At 45.8% G+C, this 18,201-nt stretch overlaps 1 protein-coding gene across 3 annotated transcripts in view; it reads right to left on the bottom strand.

Moving 5' to 3' along the window:
• The window catches only part of LOC137378336 (transcription factor E2F1-like), a 42,004-nt gene that overhangs the window by 18,185 nt on the left and 5,618 nt on the right, over window positions 1-18,201 (bottom strand). For all 3 annotated transcript variants that reach the window (XM_068048594.1, XM_068048593.1, XM_068048595.1), the window contains exons 4-6: window positions 11,568-11,726; window positions 7,828-7,942; window positions 85-301 (exon numbers count right to left, since the gene is read on the bottom strand). In XM_068048594.1, the coding sequence (XP_067904695.1) occupies window positions 85-301; window positions 7,828-7,942; window positions 11,568-11,726 (491 nt within the window). The remainder of the gene's footprint in view (window positions 1-84; window positions 302-7,827; window positions 7,943-11,567; window positions 11,727-18,201) is intronic.

The following is an 18,201-nucleotide window of genomic DNA, read 5'->3' as shown; positions in this document are numbered from 1 at the left end:
TCAGAGGTGAGAGTGCTACCACTGAGCCACAGGGTATAGTATTAGAGTCTGAAGAGGAAGGGTTGAAAAAAAAACCATACAGACCTTGGTCATGACTCGAAGACGATGATAGGGTTGTGCCCTGGGAAGTGCTTTCTAATAGTTCCTGATGGGTAACTTTGCAAAGGCTGCCAGTTCTGACAGGACTGATCTTGACAGGGCTGCTCAGGGTCTTCACAGGACTGCAAGTGCCTGAACCACTCTCAGGGCAAAGGAACACATCCACGGGCCCCTTGCTGCTTTGCAACGAGATCTGCAGTGCCTTCAGAGAGAGACAAAGACACAGGTTTACAGATCCCAGCACTTAACCAATTTACCACAGTTAGATTCACTGGCTCCTGCAATGGCCCAGAATGTTTCCCCCGACTGGAGGGGTCTAGAACCAGAGGACAGGGTCTCAGAATAAGGGATAGGCCATTTAAGACCGAGATGAGGAGGAATTTCTACACTCATCGGGTGGTGAATCTTTGGAATTCTCTACCCAAGAGGGCTGTGGAGGCTCAGTCATTGAGTATGTTCAAGGCAGAGATCGACAGATTTCTAGACATTAAAGATATAAAGGGATATGGGGATAGTGTGGGAAAATGGCATTGCGGTAGAATATCAGCCATGATCTAGTTGAATGACGGAGCAGGCTCGAGGGGCCGAATGGCCTACTCCTACTTCCTATGTTTATCAGAACATATACCCATACCCTTTGCCCCATATCCCCTAATACCTTTGGTTAAGAAATATCTATCGATCTCAGTGGAGGAGTGGAGACTTCACCTGAGTGAAACAAAGAGTATGTAGATGGGAATTTGGTTCACATGGGAATTCAGCACGGGGTGGGGGGGATGGGGGGGGTGCGGAAAGAGGAATGGCGTGTGATGTTCCAGCACAGAAGGTAAGTGATTGGTTGTGAACATTTTCTCTTTTTCGCATATCTAAACTAAGGAATTTTAACTGGGGTTAGTATAACATTAATTGGAATAATAAACATAAGAATCTTCTGAGACTCAGCTGCTTTATTAGTATGGTTTTATTAGTTGTAGTAAGGTAAGTAGTGGGGCTTAGTAGTAGTGGGGTTTATCAAGTATAAATTAAGAGAAATAAATTAATTAACATATTATAAAGATGGCAGGGCAGATGATGTGCTGCGACCACTGTTGTTTGCGATATACGTAAATGATTTGGAGGAAAGTATAGGTGGTCTGATTAGCAAGTTTGCAGACGACACTAAGATTGGTGGAGTAGCAGATAGTGAAGGGGACTGTCAGAGAATACAGCAGAATATAGATAGATTGGAGAGTTGGGCAGAGAAATGGCAGATGGCGTTCAATCAGGGTAAATGCGAGGTGATGCATTTTGGAAGATCCAATTCAAGAGTGAATTATACAGTAAATGGAAAAGTCCTGGGGAAAATTGATGTACAGAGAGATTTGGGTGCTCAGGTCCATTGTTCCCTGAATGTGGCAACACAGGTAAATAGAGTGGTCAAGAAAGCATACGGCATGCTTTCCTTCATCGGACGGGGTATCGAGTACAAGAGTTGGCAGGTCATGTTACAGTTGTATAGGACTTTGGTTCGGCCACATTTGGAATACTTTGTGCAGTTCTGGTCGCCACATTACCAAAAGGATGTGGATGCTTTGGAGAGGGTGCAGAGGAGGTTCACCAGGATGTTGCCTGGTATGGAGGGCGCTAGCTATGAAGAGAGGTTGAGTAGATTAGGATTATTTTCATTAGGAAGGCGGAGGTTGAGGGGGGACCTGATTGAGGTGTACAAAATCATGAGAGGTATAGACAGGGTGGATAGCAAGAAGCTTTTTCCCAGAGTGGGGGATTCAAATACTAGGAGTGACGAGTTCAAAGTGAGAGGGGAAAAGTTTAGGGGGGATATGCGTGGCAAGTTCTTTACGCAGAGGGTGGTGGGTGCCTGGAACGCGTTGCCAGCGGAGGTGGTAGATGCGAACACGATAGCGTCTTTTAAGATGTATCTAGACAGATACATGAATGGGCAGGAAGCAAAGAGATACAGACCCTTAGAAAATAGGCGACATGTTTAGGTAGAGGATCTGGATCGGCGCAGGCTTGGAGGGCCAAAGGGCCTGTTCCTGTGCTGTAATTTTCTTTGTTCTTTGATGTGTTATGGCTGCAGTATGTGGGAGTTGGTGGACGCCAGTGTCAACCACGGCAACCACGTCTGCAGCTTAAGGAGCTTTGGCTCAGAATCAATGAGTCAGATGCTGAGTTACAGACACTGCGATGTATCAGGGAGAGGGCAAGTTACCTGGACACTTTGTTCCAGAAGGCAGTCACGCCACTTAGGATAGGGTCTTCTGATTTGGTCAGTGGTTACAGGATGTAACTGCGAGTGAGGCAGCTATGGAGATTGAGAAGGCAGAAGTGGAGGAGCCTCAGCCTTTGCAATTGTCCAACCTGTGTGAGGTTTTTTCAGCTTGTATGGATGAGAGTGAGGGCTGCAGGGTGGATAAGCAAACTAACCATGGTACTGTGGTACAGGAAGCCATTCAAGCAGGCGGAGTAAATAGGAACGCAGTGGTAGTTGAAGATAGTATAGACAGGGGGATAGATATTGTTCTCTGCAGACAAGAGCGAGAATGCAGAAGGTTGTGTTGCTTGCCTGGTGCCAGGGTTCGGGACATCTGCTTGGGGCTAGAGAGGAACTTGCAGTGGGAGAGGGAGGATCCAGTTGTTGTGGTCCATGTGGGTACCAACAACATAGGTAGGACTAGGAAAGAGGTTCTGCACAGGGAGTATGAACAGCTAGGGGCAAAATTAAAAAGCAGAACCACAAAGGTCATAATCTCTGGATTATTACCTGAGCCACAAGCAAATTGGAGTTGGGTAAATAAGATTAGAGTGTTAAATACGCGGCTCAAAGATTGGTGTGGGAGAAATGGGCTTTGATTCATGGAGCACTGGCACCAGTACTGGGGAAAGTGGGAGCTGTACCATTGGGACGGTCTTCACCTGAACCATGCTGGGACCAGTGTTCTGGCGAGTCATATAACTAGGGTGCAGAGAGGGCTTTAAACTAAATAGTGGGGGCGAGGGATCAAGTAAGGGAAGATGTGATAATTTAGAAAGAGAAGGCGGCAAGAGAGCAAGGTAGCAATAAGGGAATTGATAATCGAAGTGTGGCAGGAAGGGAAGAGAGGTGTATTTGGATGTGGTGTATTTGGATTTTCTAAAGAGAGAGAGAATCTCAGGTTGAAGGATCAAGATGTAGAATCAGTTTGGGTGGAGCTAAGGAAGAGCAAGGGGCAGCAAACATTGCTGGGAGTTGTTTATAGGCCAAACAGTAGTGGTAATGTTGGGCACATATAAATCAGGAAATTAGAGGTGCATGTAACATGGGTAATACAGGAAAAATGGGCAACTTCAACTTACATATAGACTGGGTAAACCTAATCAGCACTAATGTTGCGGAGGATGAATTCCTGGAATGTGCAAGAGATGGGTTTCTGGAGTAGTACATTGAAGAACCAACTAGGGATCTGGCTATTTTAGATTTAGTATTTTTTTTTTAAAAGAGATACAGCACTGAAACAGGCCCTTCGGCCCACCGAGTCTGTGCCGACCATCAACCACCCATTTATACTAATCCTACACTAATTCCATATTCCTACCACATCCCCACCTGTCCCTATATTCCCCTACCACCTACCTATACTAGGGGCAATTTATAATGGCCAATTTACCTATCAACCTGCAAGTCTTTGGTGGTGGGAGGAAACCGGAGTACCCGGCGAAAACCCACACAGACACAGGGAGAACTTGCAAACTCCACACAAGCAGTACCCAGAATTGAACCCGGGTCACTGGAGCTGTGAGGCTGCGGTGTTAACCACTGCGCCGCCCATATTATGTAATGAGAAAGGACTCATTAATAACCTGGCTGTAAAAGAGCCTTTGGGAAATAGTGACCATGATATGAGAGAATTTTACATTAAGTTTGAAAGTGATATAGTTCATTCTGAAACTAGGGTCTTAAATCTGAACAAAGGAAATTATGAAGGTATGAGGGGCAAGTTGGCTATGGTAGATTGGGAAAATACACTAAAAGATTTAGATTTAGATTTAGATTTAGAGATACAGCACTGAAACAGGCCCTTCGGTCCACTGAGTCTGTGCCGACCATTAAACACCCTTTTATACTAATCCTACACTAATCCCATATTCCTACCACATCCTCACCTGTCCCTATACTCCCCTACCACCTACCTATACTAGGGGCAATTTTATAATGGCCAATTTACCTATCAACCTGCAAGTCTTTTGGCTGTGGGAGGAAACCGGAGCACCCGGAGGAAACCCACACAGACACAGGGAGAACTTGCAAACTCCACACAGGCAGTACCCAGAATTGAACCTGGGTCGCTGGAGCTGTGAGGCTGCGGTGCTAACCACTGCGCCACTGTGCTGCCCCTGCGCCATTTGACAGTAGACAGGCAATGGCTAATATTCAAAGAAGTATTACATGGTTTATAACAAATATACATTCCTCCAAGACAAAAAAAAACCCCAACAGGAAAGATGAATCAACTGTGGCTAACAAAATAAGTTAAAGATTGCAATAGATCAAAGGAAGTGGCTTATAAGGGTGCCAGAAAAAGTGGTAAGCCCAAGGACTGGGAGCAATTTAGAATCCAGCAAACGATGACCAAGAAAGTGATAAAGAAAGGGAGAAGAAAATATGAATGCAAGCTACTGAGAAACATAAAGGCGGACTGTAAAAGCTTCTTTAGGTATGTGAAAAGGAAAAGATAAGCAAGTACAAATGTGGGTCCATTACAGGCGGAGACAGGAGAATTTATAATGGACAATAGGGAAATGACCGAGATACTAACAATTACTTTATGTCTGTCTTCACGGAGGAAGATACAGAAAATCTCCCAGAAATACTAGGGAACCAAGGGACTTGTAAAAAAAAACTGAAAGGAATTAGTATTAATAAAGAGGTAGTACTCGAAAAACTAACTGGATTGAAGGTTGATAAATCCCCAGACCAGAGCGTTGAAGGAAGTGGCTATCTTCCAATTTCTATAGATTCTGGAAAAGTTCCTGCTGACTGAAAAGTAGCAAATGTAACCCCACTGTTTAAGAAAGGAGGGAGAGAGAAAATGGGGAACTGCAGACCTGTTACTTTGACATCAGTAGTTAGGAAAATGTTAGAATCCATTATAAAGGATGTGATAATTATAGACACTTAGAAAATAATGATATGATTGGGCAGAGTCAACATGGATTTATGAAAAGGAAATTATGTTTGATAAAACTGTTGGATTTTTTCTGAGGATGTTACTTGCATCGATAAAGGAGAACCAGTGGATGTGGTGTATTTGGATTTTCTAAAGGCTTTTGATAAGATCCCACAGAGGAGTTAGTAAACAAAATTAGAGCACGTGGGATTGGGGGTAATATACTGGTATGGATTGAGAATTGGTTAACAGGCAGAAAACAAAAAGAGTAGGAATAAATGGGTCATTCTCAGGATGGCAGGCTGTTACTAGTGGGGTACTGCAAGGAGCAGTGCTGGGGCCACAGCTGTTCACAATCTATATAAATGGTTTGGATGTGGGGACCAAATGTAATATTTCCAACTTTGCTGGTGACATGAAGCGAGGTGGGAATGTAATTTGTGAGGAGGATGCAAGGAGGCTTCAACAGGACCTGGACAAGCTAAGTGAATGGGCAAGAACATGCAGATGGAATATACCGTGAATAAATGTGAATTTATCCACTTTGGTAGAAAAAACAGAAAGTCAGAGTTTTTTTTTTAATGGTGGGAGGTTGGGAAGTGTTGATGTCCAAAGGAACCTAGGTGTCCTTGTTCATGAGTCATTAAAAGCTTACATGCAGGTGCAGCAAGCAATTGGGAAGGCAAATGGTATTTTGGCCTTCATCACAAGGGGTTTTAAGCATAGGAGTAAAGAGGTCTTGCTGCAGTTGTATAGAGCCTTGGTGAGACTGTGTGTACAGTTATGATCTCCTCATCTAAGGAAGGATATACTTGCCATAAACGGAGCGCAAAGGAGGTTCACCAGACTAATCCCTGGGATGGCGGGATTGTCTTATGAGGAGAGATTGAGGAAACTGGGCCTGTATTCTCTAGAGTTTCAAAGAATGAGAGGTGATCTCATTGAAACTTACAAAATACTTACAGGTCATGACAGGGTAGATGTGGATAGAAGGTTTCCCCTAGCCGCTGAGTCTAGAACCAGGGGACATAGTCTCAAAATAAGGGGCAGGCCATTTAAGATTGAGATGAGGAGGAATTTTTCACTCAGAGGATGGTGAATCTTTGGAATTCCCTACCCCAGAGGGCTGTGGAAGCTCAATCATTGAACATGTTCAAAGACATCAAGGGATATGGGGATAGAGTGGGAAAGTGGCCATGAGGTAGATGATTAGTCATGATCTAAATGAATGGCGGAACAGGCTCAAAAGGCTGAATGGCCTACCCCTGCTCCTATGTTCAGATTTAAAATTAACAATTGTCATTTATGGAAGAGAGTTCCAATTGTCTACCACCCTTTGTGTGTAGAAGTGTTCACTAATTTCACTCCTGAAGGGTTTGGCTCTAATCTATCACCACTTGGGGCAGCTACCAGAGGGTGGTGACCCCAATGCAACAGTACCTCAGAGGGCAGAATCAGCCTTGGGCACAAAGCACACCTTGAGTCCAGATAGCCTGGTGATACTCGCAATCCAGACTTGGACCTGGCAAACTTTCAAAAGGGCAACTGCTACCAGTACCCCAGCAAATGAAAGGGAACAAATTGGAGGGGAAATGGGGTATTGGGCAGAGTTTGTGCCAGATGCCAGTCACCTTTGTGAGACTGGAATTAAAATGGAGGTGGGATAAGGATCGCCACATAGCCAAGGGAGGAAAAACATGTTAATCTCCTCCACTGCTCCAAATAAAACTCATCAGACAGGGAACATCACAAAATGAGCTCATAACACACACCCCGCCTCTGGATTACAGCTGTTGTAGCAGCAACATTCCAGTTTTATCATCTCTACAATTCCCCCTTGCTCCTCCCACCTTTTGGTTTGCACCACTGCGTTGGTTCTACAACCACATGCTGGAATGCGAGGTGCCCCAGAATGATTCAGTCACTAATTCCCTCTCTGACAGGAAACAGCTAATCACCATTACTGAGCATCTGCTGTAGCCGGTCCAGAAATGGGGCGGAACAGTTAGTCACCGTATGCTGAGACACAGCACACAGACATTTACCAGACGTATTTCCACCTCCCTCCTCTGGCTCTGAAGGTGGGCGAGGACTGAGAGTTGTAGGACTGTCAGGGGTATTGGGCTGGCAACTCTGGTTGGATATATTCCTGGAGGTTTCATCACATGACCTCCCACCGCCACCTGCCCCGCCCCCACACTCCAACCATTGGAGGCCCAACACGCCCGTCCTTGCAGCACATTGTCTTCCCACACCAACTGGAAAGTGAACAGACTCTTCATTAGCCAACTGACTGAGTCATGAATCACCCAAACAATCCTTTCTTCCCACCAAACCCCATCTCCAATATTTTTATTAATAAGTATTCAACAAAGAAAAAACATTTGTTTTTGTAGTTGCCCTTTATGATTTTTCTTCCATGTGATGCTCGCAACTGTGTCCAGAAAATTATGTTCAATTCCTGAAGACTCCAGGACACTCCTGGAGGGTTGGCAACCCTCGGGAGGTAGGGTTTGGGCCAGAATTCTGCTTGAATTCAGCCCCTTGAAGTATACTAGTGATTTCCATTAGTATTACTTACCTCACTGGGATCAGTCACCTGCAGCTTGGTGTCAGCTGGGGCTTTAATCACCATCACCATCTCTTCAGCCAACTCTTCAATGCTGCGCAAGTCTTGACAAGTTACATAGGCAAATGTGCAATATAAAAAGGTTAAGGATTAATCTTAGAATGACAGAAATATGTTCCGTACCACCTTCTTTAAGACTAGACAATGACCTCTGCACTGTAATCAAAAGCTGTCTTGGCACCCACCCTATAACATGGCATCAGATATCCCTGTGTGGTGTCAACAAGTTCCTGTAGCGTTTACTGTGCCCCTGTTAAAACACAGGAGTCATTTGTCAAGACGAGTAATGCCAGCGCTGGGAGTGGATTGCTTTGCCACCATTTTTCATTGACTGGATACAGCACAGGGTAGAGATAGTTGTATAACTGGGCCAACGTGACAATGTGCATTGTTCTGGAGACAGGGATCCGAGGGGGGCTGAGATTTCAACCCACACTCCAGAGATTTAAGGATTAGACAGGAGAACACAGCCTCTTCGTAAATCCAGCACCTACTCTGGATCTGGATCCGGTTACATCTGTAGACCTAAGGTAAGAGGCATTCCGAACATTTCAGAGTCAGCACCACCACGCACACTTTTTGGGGAATTTTAACCTAACTAGCTGATGGGAATCGTACGGAATCAGGCAGAACACTGATTTTACAATATTACTCTCCGTCGACTTCAACAGTAAGTAAGGCAGCATACGGGATAAACAGTCGTTTGGTAGTACAGAACTTGAGTATTGCTGAAAATAGAGACATGTGGATGAAGCTTTTCCTCTTGCACTCATTAGGGCAAACCACAAGAATACCAATGTAAGGGAAATGAACCAGCAAATTATGCTGACAACCAATTTAAGATTGTCGGTAGGGTTTGCAGTGTGGCGCATTTTCACATACTAGAAGCTACATATATTAATGCGCACAGCCTTGTTCTTTGCAGACAGAACGAACAAGTACAAACATTGCGCCTGTTTCAGCTAAACAAAATAAGTGACAGCCATTTTCTGGTTCATTCCTCAGGGCAATGCCTTGACCAGAGGCAAGCTGCCTGGCTTAAATTTCAAACAAAGCTTGGCAGTTAACTGTCAGTCACCCTAAACTGGTGCATTCTCTATGGCAACGTCTCTACCAATCACAGTTCACTTGCATCAATCAGCACTCTCTTCTCAAACAGTATAAAGTTGTTGTTTTCCCTTAGATTGGTATTCTTGCAGATTGTCCTGATGAGCGCAAGACAAAAAGCTTTGACACGTCTCTTTTTTCAGCATACGGAATACTTTATTAGCTGAGGCTATAAAAGAATACAAGAAAAAAAGATGTGCATTTATATAGCTCTTTTCATGACCACTGAACATCTCAAAGCACTTTACAGCCAATGAAATACTTTTGAAGTGCAGTCACTGTTGCAATGTAGGAAACACTGCAGCCAATTTGTGCACGGCAAGCTCCCACACACAGCAATGTGATAACGACCAGATAATCTGTTTTTGTGACGTTGATTGAGGGATAAATATTGACCAGGGCACCAGGGATAATTGCCCTGCTCTTCTCGGAGTGCCATGGGATCTTTTACAACCACTCGAGAAGGCAGATGGGGCCTCGGTTTAATGTCTCATCCAAAAGATGACAGTGTAGCACTCCCTCAGTACCGCACCGGAGTGTCAGCCTTGATTTTTGAGCTCAAGACATGAACTCGGAGCCTTGTGATTCAGAGGTGAGAGTGGAACCAACTGAGCCTTGGCTGACTCTTACAAGAGCAAGGAGGTTATGCTAGAACCATATAAAACATCAGTTAGATCACAGCTAGAGTACTGTGTACAGTTCTGGTCACTGCATTACAGGAAGGATGTGATTACACTAGAAAGGGAACAGAGAAGATTTACGAGGATGTTGCCACGAGTGGAGAATTTTATCCACGAGGAAAGATTGGATAGGCTGGGATTGTTTTCTTTGGAACAGAGGAGGGCGAGGGAGGATTTAATTGAGGTGTATAAAATTATAAGAAGCTCGATAGAGTGGACCTATTTCCACTAGCAGAGGGGTCAATAACCAGGAGGCATATATTTGAAGTAATTGGCAGAAGGATTAGAAGGGAGTTGAGACCTTGTTGATACCTTCTCAAGGGCAATTAGGGTTGGGTAATAAATGCTGGGCGTGCTCACATCCGAAGAACTAATAAAAAATGAATTGTTTTCACCTAGAGGGTGGTGGGGATCTGGAACTCACTGCCTGAAAGGGTGGTAGAAGCAGAAATCTTCATCGCATTTTAAAAATACCTGGATATGCACTTGAAGTGCCGTAGCCTAGAGACCAAGAGCTGGAAATTGGATTGCTCTTTTTCGGCCAGCACAGATACAGTGGGCTGAATGGCCTCCTTCTGTGCCATAAATTTCAATGATTCTAATATTGGGCAGAGTGGGGAAACCAGCGCTGCACCTGATTCCGTTGGTTTTCCGACAGCTGGGTTAGATTATAATTACCTGTAAAGTGTTTCTATTAACTACCAAAGTTACTCTGAAGGAAGCTTTGATTTCTCTCGTCCATTTCACTCTACCCATCAAATTCCATCAACACCACACTCCTTTTCCAGGCTCTGAGCTCATCCCCCTCCCCCAGCTGTTCACTCCAACTGAACCCAGCAGAAATTCGGCACAGTGGCGCAGTGGTTAGCACCGCAGCCTCACAGCTCCAGGGACCCGGGTTCGATTCCAGGTACTGCCTGTGTGGAGTTTGCAAGTTCTCCCTGTGTCTGCGTGGGTTTTCTCCGGGTCCTCCGGTTTCCTCCCACAAGCCAAAAGACTTGCAGGTTGGTAGGTAAATTGGCCATTATAAATTGTCACTAGTATAGGTAGGTGGTAGGGAAATATAGGGACAGGTGGGGATGTTTGGTAGGAATATGGGATTAGTGTAGGATTAGTATAAATGGGTGGTTGATGTTCGGCACAGACTCGGTGGGCCGAAGGGCCTGTTTCAGTGCTGTATCTCTAATCTAATCTAATCAAACACCAATCCCAATCCATCACCAAGGTCATCTAATTCCATCGGCAGCACAGCGCCTGCCTACACCCGTACTTAACACCCAACCCCTCCCCACCACTCACCACCCCCCACCTCTTGAATTTCTCTCCTTGTTCACCTCAAAATGTCAACCGACCCAAAACTCTGGCTCAAACGCAACCTCCCACCATCCCGCCTCTCGCTCCTCACCCACATCCACAGGCTCTCCAGTACCCAGCACATCAGCTTTAAAATCCTCTCCCCCACCCCGCCTGTAATTCACAAATCTCTCCATGGCCTTGGTCTACCCTACCACTGTCATCTTCTCCAGCCCTACCACTCAGCTTGCATCCTCTACTCTTTCAGTACTAGGTTACCATGTGTCTCACCCTTCCCTCCATTCCACTGACTTCAGCTATCACACCCCTGCACTCTCACAATTGCTCCACCTCCTCAAATCTTGTCTCACTTGCCATCAGCTGCTTTCCTCAGCTGCAGCTGTTCAAGAGGTAAGGCTCACCACCACCTGCTCAAGGGGCAAATAAATGGCAGCCTTGCCAGCAACACCCAATTAGAAAAATGAATCAAAGTGTAGGAAATCATTGATTCCGCTGGTGGAAGAAGGGCCAGGCTGGGCGAAGCGGTAAAAGGAGAAAAAGTATCCTCGCTGTGAGATGTCACTGATCTCCTGAGCAGCAGCAGAAGGATATCTCTGGCTCTCCGAGTCCTCAGTCAACAGTTTGAGTTGCAGAGTGCAGCGCTGGATCAGCTCCTCCAGCTTCCGATCACTGTCGTCCAGCTCAGCAATTTCCTTCACCAGAGCCTGGTACCGAGCAAGCACCTCGCCATCCAGGAACTGAGTCCCACCCCTGGGAACAAAGGAACACAGAACAGTCACCACGCAACCACCTCAGTGGCAACAGGAATATAAAAGAAGAGACGAGACAGTTAGGAGCCTTTGTACCGCTCCTGAAGTCCAAAAGATGTCCAAACACTCTCAATGCCTCCCAATCATTTCCCTCCCTCACTTGAATTTACCAATCCAATCAGCTGCAACCCTCCATGCAGTGCATTATAACAATAACTTGCATTTATATAACCAACTCCACCAATGAAAATAGTATGGCATATCACAGCCAATGAAGCGCTTTTGAAATGTAATCACTGTTGTAATGCAATTGCCAATTTGTGCACAGCAAGCTCACACAAACACCACTGTGATCAATAACCAGAGAATCTCCTCGCTATTTATTCTTGGGATGTGGGTGATTCTGGCTAGGCCAGCATTTGTTGCCCATCCCTCATTGCCCTTGAGAAGGTGGTGGTGAGCTGCCTTGAAAGGCTGCAGTCTGTGTGGGCTAGGTAAGCCCACAGTGCTGTTAGGAAGGGAGTTCCTGGATTTTGACCCAGCGACGGTGAAGGAACAGCAATATAGTTCCAAGTCAGGATGGTGAGAGGCTTGGAGGGGAACTTGGTGGTGCTCCCATGCATCAGATGCCCTTGTCCTTCCAGGTGGTGGAGGTCACAGGTTTGGAAGATGCTGTCGAAGGATGATGTCAGTTAAGGGATAAACACTGGCCATGACACCAAGGAGAATTCCCCTGCTCTTCTTCAAATGACAACATGGAACCTTTTACACCTACCTGAGAGGACAGATGGCAGGGTGGAGATCTGAGTTTAGTATCTCATCTAAAGAGAGATAAATGCAGCATTGAGGGAGTGCTGCACTAAGAGTCAGCCTGGATTATGTGCTCACGAATCTGGAGTGAGACTTGAACCCAAACCTCTGACTCAAGCATTTGCCACAGCGCCAAGGAGGACACTAAATGGAAATCCATGGCCAACTAACATGAGAGGAATCTGATGAGGGTGAACACTCAGCCAAATGCTAACAGCTAAGACATGGCCAAATTTCCTGGGATATCAGAGGCTACCAGAACCTTTGAGTTGTTGCAACAACACTAGCTTGCATTTATATATCGCCTTTAACATCCCAAGCGCTTCACAGGAACGTTATCAAACAAAATTTGTCACAGAACCACTTAAAGAGATATTAGGGCAGTTGGCCAAAAGCTTGGTCAAAGAGGCAGGTTTCAAGGAGAGAAAGGCAGAGAGGTTTAGAGAGGGAAATCCAGAGTTTGGGACTTAGATGGCTGAAGGCACGGCCGCCAATGATGGAGCAAAGAAAATCAGGAATGTGCAATTCACCCTTTCACCAGGCTGTGGGTCAGATAAATAAATAAATGTAAATTCTCGCTAATCGTAAAGGAACAAAATTAACTCCTGGTTGGAGGGGAGCTGGTTCCAGTTTCAGCACAGGTAAGAAACAGAAGCAACTTGCCAACAAGTAATATCTGAGCCTCAAGTCGCTCACATGCTCCACCACGATTCTCAACTATAATCCCGTCTACGAGATTCTCTTACACAAAAAACAGCAAGTGACTCAAGCCAGGACAATCTCGCTAATTCCTAATGGAAATTTTCAGATCCCTGGTATTATACTAGGAATGGAAGGCGTGGGGATACTTTTAAACCGTTTCTTTTCCTTTCCCCCCCCCGCCCCCCCCACCCCATGGTTCCTAGATATCATAGCAGAAGAGGGAAGTAAAAGGGCAGCTTGAAGTCCTTATGTAACCTGAACATCTGGCACCTACAGCCAGCCAGGAACTGTGAAAACAGCCAGCCCGACTTCCCCATCAGAAACCAGCACAAGCCACTCTCAGAGCTCTGCATTACAGCAGCAGTTTAAAGCCTCCAACTTGGAGATGAATGTCTTTTAAAATAAAGAACTTGCATTTATATAGCGCCTTTCACAAGCTTGGGACATTTCAAAGCACAGAACAGCCAACGAAGTACTTTTTGAAGTCTCGTCACTGTTCTAATGTAGCCAATCTGTGCACAGCAAGCTCCCACAATCAATAATACGATAATAACCAGATACTCCATTTTTAGGTGTTGGTTGAGGGGTAAATATTGGCCAGGACATTGGGGAGAACTCCCCTATTGCTCTTAATAGTTCCACCCACTTAAGAGGGCAGACAGGGCCTCGGTTTAATGTCTCATCTGAAAGAAGGCACCTCTGACAATGCAGGTCTCCCTAAGTACTGGAGTGCATGTCCACAGTACACGTGTCGGGTTCGGGTCGGGTCGCTCTTCTGGGCCCAGCCGTCGGGGTCGGGTCGGACACACCAAGTAGGTATTGCTGGTAAGTGTTTAAAGGAAACAAACCTACCTGAGCTGGGAGTCCAGGACGTCAAGGAGGGAAACTCTGAGTCTGCGTAGTGAGCGTCTCTATGACATCATCACGCTCATGCTGCAGCTTCGGAGTGGCAAGGTAGGTAAAGGGAACATTCCGGTGGTCGGGTCGGGCGCGGGAAAAAATGGAGGGACTCGGATCGGGTCGGGCTCGGGTCCAATGTGGTCCTGTTGGGTTCGGGTCGGGTTTTGTTTTCCCCCCCGACCTGAGCAGGCCTTTACTACAGGTCCCCGAAGGTGACAGGACAAGTAGATAAAGTGGTGAAGAAGGCATATGGAATGCTTTCCTTTATTGGCCGAGGTACAGAATTCAAAAGCAGGGATGTAATGCCGGAATTGTATAAAACGCTGGTTAGGACACAACTAGAGTATTGCGTACAGTTCTGGTCACCACATTACAGGAAGGACATAATTGCTCTGGAGAGAGTACAGAGGTTTGCGAGAATGTTGCCAGGGCTTGAAAATTGCAGCTATGAGGAAAGATTGGATCAGCTGGGGTTGTTTTCTGTACAACACATAAGGCTGAGGGTGACTTAACTTAGGTGTGCAAAATTATGAGGGGCCTAGATAGAGGGACTGGTTTCCCCTAGCAGAGAGGTCAATTACCAGGGGACACAAATTTAAGGTGATTGGTAGAAGGATTAAGGGGTCATGAGGAAAAGTTTTTTCACTCAGAGGATGGTGGGTGTCTGGAATTCACTGCTCGGATCGGTGGTGGAGGCAGAAACCCTCAACTCATTTAAAAGGTACCTGGACATGTACCTGAAGTGCTGTAACCTGCAATGCTATGGACCAGATGCTGGAAGGGGAGATAAGATTGGGCAGCTATTTTTTTTTCAGCCACACAGACATGAAGGGCTGAATGGCCTCCTTCTGTGCCGTAATTTTTCTATGTTTCTATAGGAACATAGGAAATAGGAGTAGGAGTAGGCCATTTGGCCCTTCGAGCCTGCTCCGCCATTCGATAAGATCACAGCTGATCTGGTTGTGGTCTCAACTCCACTTTCCTGCCTGCCCCCCATAACCGTTGACTCCCTTGTCTATCAAAAATCTATCTAAGGCAGCCTTGAATAAATTCAATGACTTGGTGCCACTGCTTTCTGGGTAAGAGAATTCCACAGACTGACAACCCTTTGAGAAAAAAAAATTCTTCACATCTCTGTCTTAAAAGGGAGACCTCTTACTCTGAAGCTGCGTCCCCTAGTTCTAGTCTCCCTCACAACAGGAAACACCCACTGTACTGGAGTGTCAGCCTTGATTTTTGTGCTCAAGTCTCTGGGGTGGGCTCTGAACCCACAATCTTCTGACTCAGAGGCGAGAGAGCTACCAACTGAACCACGCTTGACACAGCAGCAGCTTAAAACCTTCGCTCGGACCTGGATGTCTTTTATCTCATACACAGTGTGTGTCTGTGAACACTTTGCTCCTTGTGGCCTGTACTTCAACAATTGGAACACTCAGGCCAACCAGCATCAATCCCAGGTCAGCTTTACCACAGTCTGAATCAAACTCCTCATACTTCACACACTCCCACCAGGAACTTAGTCATGCAAGGTCCTTGCAGCCCACAGGAAAAGAAACAGACTTCTTATCCCACCGGTCAAGCTGAATTCACAGCCAAGTCTCAGGAGGTGAAAGGACAGCATGCTAAATCTCCTCTAACACCAGGTTCCTCCCTTGTCCTTAAAACCTATTTTAAGAGTAATTTCTATTCCAGTAATGTTTAACCTAGTAAAACATCTCAAGGCGCTATACAGGAGACAAAAATTGAAAAAGAAAATTGAAGCACCTTGGGGCATCCAAGGCGCTATATAAATGCAAGTTGTTCAGTCTTGCCATTCCAAGTTTCCAACCGATGGATAGGAAGGTGAAAGCAGGATTGAAAAGTGTTCTGCCTCGTGCCTGAGAGCAAGTGAGACTGGCAGATACCTGGGACAGGAACAGGTTAATCTGACCTCCACCGCATCAACATACGGAAGTGGGCAATGACACAGAAACTGAAGGTTATTATCTCCACGAGTGCAGGGTCAGGAGGATTGAGCAGGCACGCCATCTCCCAGGAGATAGGGACTACCATTTCAGTCAGTAAACGCTTATGCAACTGGCTTGCCCAAGCCTCAAATGTACGTCAGCGACAGATGCTGCCTGGTGATGCTGTCACTTTAATCGTCTACATCAAGACTTTCACCATAAAACAACCACCCGCATTTATATAGCGCCTTTAACGTAGTAAAACAACCCAAGTAGTGTAGATGAGCAGAGAGATCTTGGTGTCCAGGTACATAAATCCCTGAAGGTTGCTACCCAGGTTAATAGGGCTGTTAAGAAGGCATATGGTGTGTTAGCTTTTATTAGTAGGGGGATCGAGTTTCGGAGCCACGAGGTCATGCTGCAGCTGTACAAAACTCTGGTGAGACCGCACCTGGAGTATTGCGTGCAGTTCTGGTCACCGCATTATAGGATGTGGAAGCTTTGGAAAGGGTGCAGAGGAGATTTACTAGGATGTTGGCTGGTATGGAGGGAAGGTCTTACGAGGAAAGGCTGAGGGACTTGAGGTTGTTTTCGTTGGAGGGAAGGAGGAGGAGAGGTGACTTAATAGAGACATATAAGATAATCAGAGGGTTAGATAGGGTGGATAGTGAGAGTCTTTTTCCTCGGATGGTGATGGCAAACATGAGGGGACATAGCTTTAAGTTGAGGGGTGATAGATATAGGACAGATGTCAGAGGTAGTTTCTTTACTCAGAGAGTAGTAGGGGCGTGGAACGCCCTTCCTGCAGCAGTAGTAGACTCGCCAACTTTAAGGGCATTTAAGTGGTCATTGGATAGACATATGGATGAAAATGGAATAGTGTAGGTCAGATGGTTTCACAGGTCGGCACAACATCGAGGGCCGAAGGGCCTGTACTGCGCTGTAATGTTCTAATTCTAATTCTAAGATGCTTGGCAGCAGCATTATCAAACAAAATTTGACACTGAGCTACAGGAGGAGGCATTAGGGCAGGTGTCCATAAGCTTGGTTGAACAGATCAGTTTTAAGGAGAGTCTTAAAGGAGGAAAGAGAGAGATTTCGAGAGAGAATTCCAGAGCTTAGGGCCCAGGCAGCTGACAGCAATGGCGGCACGATGAAAATCGGGGATGCACATGAGGCCAGAATTGGAGGAGTGCAGAAATCTGAGGGTTTCCCTGAATCTTCTTCCCTCCTGTCCTTTGCAGTTAAACATCTCCCCGGAATTGGGAATGATGTAAACCCAGGGTTATCGCTGCACATCCCTCTCGGGAATGCTCCACGGTCAACAGACAGGTGAATGACCACAGCAAAGGTTTCAGCCCCTGGGCTAAGTGTTTTTTCTTCTATCAATGGCCTAGCTGAGACTGGCAAGCCCATTGCCCTAATCTTCCCACACCCTCCAACCAAAAGATTAAACAGATCAATAAGATCTCCTTCACAGCAGTGTTGCAGTTAGCAAGTCACATAGGCCGAATCGGTCTAAACACGCAGACTGGTTGGTCACAATTCTAGCTTTAGCAAAAATAAAACAAGCGCACAGGCTGTATGGAGAGGTCAAAGGTCAATCTTTCTTCACCTATTGTCCACTTGGCAAGTTTACAGCAACTCTGCTGCCTCATTGCACCGTGACTCTGCACTTTGTCTATCTCTGTCATTCAGAACTGGGTTTTGTTCTGCCCTTGCTCTGCCTTCTCTCCTAGTTGAATCTGCAGGGTTGGAGAGGAAATCAGCCCAGGAAACCACAACATGAAAAGAACAAACTTGCAGGAGGGTCAGTAACCAGAGGACTCAGATTTAGGGTGGTTGGCAAAAGAAAGAGGGGACAGGAGAAGAATTTTATTTTATTTTTTTTACACAGCAAGTTATGATGATCTGGAAACCACTGCCTGAAAAGGCGATGGAAGCAGATTCAATAGTAACTTTCAAAGAGAATTGGATAAGTGCGTGAAAAGGAGAAAATTTGCAGGGCTGCGGGGAAAGAGCAGAGGAGTGGGACTAATTGGAGAGCCTACCAAAGAGCCAGCACAGGCACGATGGGCTAAATGGCCTCCTTCTGTGCTGTATCATTCGATGATTCAG

This window comes from Heterodontus francisci, chromosome 16, assembly GCF_036365525.1.
Source record: "Heterodontus francisci isolate sHetFra1 chromosome 16, sHetFra1.hap1, whole genome shotgun sequence".
NCBI classification, from domain to species: domain Eukaryota; kingdom Metazoa; phylum Chordata; class Chondrichthyes; order Heterodontiformes; family Heterodontidae; genus Heterodontus; species Heterodontus francisci.
The sequence above is the reverse complement of the archived record's forward strand: the minus strand, read 5'-3'. Positions and strand labels throughout refer to the sequence as shown.